The following is a 5,208-nucleotide window of genomic DNA, read 5'->3' as shown; positions in this document are numbered from 1 at the left end:
TGATTTCTGAAGTACAGAAGCATCAGCGCCCTCCGCTGATTTGAGATGGGGGATAAAAGGCTTATGGCTCCTGTATTCCCAGGAGGTCTCCCTTCAGAAACCAGGCACGACCCTGCTTAACGTCCAAGATGGGATGACATCAGATGTGTTCAGGGTGGTAAACAACAAGACTCTTTATGAAACACTGATGTCCACATTACGCTTCTCGTTTTGTCTCAGTTTAGTTTTTTGGTAGATTTTGACCCAGTAGCTCTTTACATCAGAAACGTAATTCTCTTTATAGAAGCCAAAACACCACTGACCCTCCTCACGGCTCTTCTCTGCTGATCAGCTGATATGATCGGATTTGATTCTGTGTTTCTTTTGGTAGCTAACTCTTTATGGTTGTTTTGAGGTTGTTTTGAAGTATTTTGTTGTCCTTAGCAGCAGTTTGTACAGTTGTATTTGCACCATAGGTTCAAATCTGGTTGGCTTGCTCTCATGTGAGTGAGAATAGTAGATCTCCAGCTAGCAGTGCGGACATCGTTGTGTATGTTCCAATGAAAGTTTGTTGATCAAACAGACTTTTAAGTGTTAAAGGTTGAAGTGAACAATCACAAGGAAGATGCAAAGACTGTTTTCCTCTTTGTAGCATGCAGCCAAAGAGATATTTGTTTTGTTTGTATTTTACTCTGGTAAATAGTAATTCCTCTTGCTTTGCATGGTATGATTTATGTTATTCTCCTGAATTACAGTCAGGAACTTATTTCTCCCGATTCCAATGAACGTCTCACGCCAGGTAAAAACGCACCTGTGCGGCCTCTGGCTCTAAAGGACCCGCAGGTGCGCAGGTGCCTCAATCCGCATCAGTCAGAGAGACGCTGTTCGGCCTGGAGCGACCATGGCGTCTGCACTGATGGCTCGGGTTTGGATCGTCGTCATTCTAGCCCAGCACAACAACGCAGAGAGCCACCGGTGCGCACGTGGACGTTCGGCCGATCAGGACGAGTTATGCGGCGGCAGCGAGAAGCCGTTCAGGTCGGTGACTGATGACCGGAAGCACCGTCGCCTCCCAGCGTTGGTTCGGAATTTACTCACAGGTAAAAAAGCTGCAGCTCTCTGGAGCCATTTGTGGATTTTACCGTTTAAAACGTGGAGCTTCAAACTGTCATCAGTTGTCCTGGAGAGAAGTCATGTGCTTTTTATAAAGCACCAAACCTCAAGTGAAGGCCAGAGCTCAAATGTAAAAATCATTTATAACAGAGACAAAGTTTTTATCCTCTGGATACATTTTTTTTTTTTTTAAACGGCCCATTCGTTCTGATAAAGACTGAAAGTTTTGTCACGTCATTTAAATCCATTTAACTCTGAGAGTTGTCTCATCAGAATATTCAAAATATATCATATTTGTGCTTGTGCATGATTTAATTCATTTCTTTTGCACCGTCCCTGTTGTTCATGAATGTTTGGAGTCATCATTTTTTTAGACTGAGTTGAAGAAGCATTTACAAATTTGTGTTTAAGTACAAACTTTCTTCTCCTGCAATCATCCTGTGCCACTTTACTTTATAACATTTCTACACAAACCACTCCAGTGAAAGTTGGTCTTATTTTTAGATGTGACGTCTAAACAGCCCCAAATATCAGCTTGTAACAGGGTTTGACCACAAGGTGTCAGAAAAGAGACATAATACGATATTTTCATCCACTTATTTTTTTCAGCCAGGAAAACAATTACTGATGACCTGGAAAAAAAGAACAATCTGAAATTTTTTTTTTCTGAAACTCAAAAACAAATGAATTCAGAAAAATTCCAGAGTTCAGTAAAATATTTTTTAATTGGCAGAAGTTTTCCCTTTACCTGTTTTTATTTTGTATGCATTTAAAACATTTCAAAACTCAAAAGTGAACTCGCAGTTCAACATTTTACTTAGAAAAAAAAATTTAAATGATCAAAACCTATAGGCCAGTTATTGGGATGAATTAACTGAACAGGCCATCAGACAGACACCCATCATACCCTACTGCCTTATAACATACATAATGTTGAGGTATTGTAACTTTTCTAATGTAGAGAATTTCTGTAAAATGATGTGGAAGATCTTTTGTGAATGTTTTGCGGAAGTTTTAAATAGTTTCAGCTCATAATTACAGGATCAAGGATCTTAACTTCTGATTTGTGAATACACAAGTTAATCTAAGAGGTTACTAATGAATTTGCTTTTTTGGCAGATTTTATCACCAAAAAAGGAGGAGCAGTGAGACAGTGGAAGACCTCCAGTGCACCATTAATGGATATACCCAAGTTACCAGACAGGGTAAGTCAAGTGCAAAACATGTTCAAAACCATTGGTGAAATAGTTTTTTGGGAAAACTAAAGCTAAGATTTTTCACAGGACTCTGGCCTTGAACTTTCATTCATGGATGATACTGGGAGACTGTGCCCCAAGTCGGCAGCTTGTTCCCCGACTTTGTCAAAAAACGTTCGGAAGCATCATGTGAGGAGGGCTCTAGAAGAACCAGATTTTCTTGAACTGTGGACGTTTGATGAAACACCTGTTGAACCATTTGATTCAGAATTGATAGAAACAACAACGCAGACGACAACTGTTGCAGAACCAGCAGAACCGGCAGAACCAGCAGAACCAACAATTGTGGTTACTGATTCATTTGAGGAAACTGATTCTGACTTTGACTTGGATCAGTTTTGGGGACTTGAAGAAATTCCTGAAGAGCCGTTCACGGGAGTAGACATAGAAATACCATTACCAACAACAACAACAACAACCAGCATCACTGGTGGTCCTGTTCTTCCCACTATTCCAACTGTCGTTGATTCTGACTCAGAATTTAATATATTTTGGGGACTTGAAGAAATTCCTGAAGAGCCTTTCACAGGAGTAGACATAGAAATACCATTACCCTTTACTACAGCAGCTACCACCGCTGCCCCGGCGACCACGACCACCACGCCTGCACCGGCGACCACAGCCACCACCACGCCTGCCCCGGCGACCACAGCCACCACCACGCCTGCACCGGCGACCACAGCCACCACCACGCCTGCCCCGGTGACCACAGCCGCCACCACCACGCCTGCCCCAGTGACAACGACCACCACGCCTGTCCCGGCGACCACGGCCACCACGCCTGTCCCGGCGACCACGGCCACCACGCCTGTCCCGGCGACCACGCCTGTCCCGGCGACCACGGCCAGCACGCCTGCCCCAGCGACAACAGCCACCACCACGCCTGCCCCGGCGACCACAGCCACCACCACGCCTGCCCCAGTGACAACGACCACCACGCCTGCCCCGGCGACCACGACCACCACGCCTGCCCCGGCGACCACGGCCAGCACGCCTGCCCCGCCGACCACGGCCAGCACGCCTGCCCCGCCGACCACGGCCAGCACGCCTGCCCCGCCGACCACGGCCAGCACGCCTGCCCCGCCGACCACGGCCACCACGCCTGCCCCGGCAACCACAGCCACCACGCCTGCCCCGGTGACGACCACAGCCACCACGCCTGCCCCGGCGACAACGACCACCACGTCTGTCCCGGTGACCACAGCCACCACGCTTGCCCCAGCGACCACGGCCACCACCACGCCTGCCCCAGTGACAACACCCACCACGCCTGCCCCGGCGACCACAGCCACCACGCCTGCCCCAGCGTCGTCGACGACCACCACCACGTCTGCCCCGGTGACCACCACACCAGCAGGCTCCACCACGATGCCAGAAGGTTCGACTACTATGCCAGTGGGCTCCACCACACTCGGGGGCTTCACCACAACACCGGAAGGTTGGACTACGACACATGCGGGCAGCTACACCACCACGCCAGCCGGTTCCACCACCATGGCAAATGGCGGCTAGACCAGAAGTCCCTCCTCCACAAACTTTTCTTAAAAATAAACATCATTGCATTACTCAGTCTGAGTTCCCATTTTTCCCTTCATAACAGAGTTCCTCATTTTGATGTAATTTTTAATCAGTAGTAATTGTGTAGACAAAATGTATAACTCATTAATAGTGAGGCCTTAGTGGCCAGCATCAGATATTGGGCTCACCACATGTTTACAAAGTAACCACTAGATGGCAGTCTGATGTAAGCACTGATGGGAAATGTTTCTAAAGGTGGATATAGGCACATGCTGAAATTGCAACACACAACTTTAGAATTACTCAAATATTGACTCTCAAAAATAAATAACTTTGCATATTGTTAATCCTCATAAGATGTGTTGCTTATATTTCTAAATAGGAGACAGCAGAAAAAGACATCAAAATGTTTGGAAATTACTTTTTCTGCCTTAATTTAATTAACGGGTAAAAGCCAATAGTGTAGTGCCACAATTTGTAGGTTGTACCTCATCTGCACAAGTAATCTGTACAAATGGTTCAGTTAATTCAAACTCCTCCACCAAAGAAAAAAGCAGTTTACTTAATCAAGTATTCGTTAGGTATAGTCCAACAATATAACTTTTATTACATCCTCAGAATAAGTGCAGCACCACAATTGTCCTTGATTTATTTTACTCATCGCTGAGTATTAAAGGGTTTAAAGATGAAAAAGTTGTCAAATCTGGGAGGTGGACAATTTGTTAATACGTGACATTGAACTTATAGAACCAGCTGAAGATGTTCGTCCTCTGGAAATATTCAACAGTTGTGCGAGGGGTTAATGCAGCGATGAGTCTAACAATACAAAAACAAAGCAGTATAAACATGGTTTCTGGGTATCTTCATTTTAAAGAATTAAAATAAACCAGTCATTACTTTTGTGAAACATTTAACTTGCATTTGACCAATGGTTCCCAGATGCAATTTCACAAGATTACTGTTAAAATTTACTTTCAAACTAAATCAATCCGTGTTTGATCCAATTACCATTAGGCTACTTTTCAGCCCCAGGTCCATCAGCATGTTAATCCAGACGTTCCTTCTTTTTCCTCTCTTAGTTTAACAGTCCATTTTTCTCTTTATCCAAAACCTTTTCTGATCTCAGGTCTTACAGCTGAACCACATTGTTACCAGTTGATAGATGCTTCAACAAGCACAGAGTACGTGTTTCACAGATGTGTCTTAAAAAGTGTTGGAAGGCTAATTTTCTGACCAGAATATGTTATTCGTCCTTTTCCCAGGAGTTCTGCTCTTTGAAGGGAGCATTCCCCGCTGCCCTCCGGCCCCCTCCAGCCGGCCAGCAGAGCTAGACAAACAAGAC

General features: G+C 45.1%; 1 protein-coding gene across 1 annotated transcript; it reads left to right on the top strand.

Annotated features, from left to right (window-relative positions):
* Positions 1–789: 789 nt before the first annotated feature.
* On the top strand, positions 790–3,917 carry LOC109642474 (mucin-2-like). The gene is made up of 3 exons (XM_069533479.1): positions 790–1,079; positions 2,212–2,297; positions 2,376–3,917. The coding sequence occupies exons 1-3, from the start codon at positions 881–883 to the stop codon at positions 3,858–3,860; spliced, it is 1,770 nt and encodes a 589-aa protein (XP_069389580.1). The 5' UTR covers positions 790–880; the 3' UTR covers positions 3,861–3,917.
* Positions 3,918–5,208: the final 1,291 nt, after the last annotated feature.

This window comes from Paralichthys olivaceus, chromosome 10, assembly GCF_024713975.1.
Source record: "Paralichthys olivaceus isolate ysfri-2021 chromosome 10, ASM2471397v2, whole genome shotgun sequence".
Classification (NCBI taxonomy): Eukaryota; Metazoa; Chordata; class Actinopteri; order Pleuronectiformes; family Paralichthyidae; genus Paralichthys; species Paralichthys olivaceus.
This window is presented reverse-complemented; position numbering and strand designations above follow the sequence as displayed.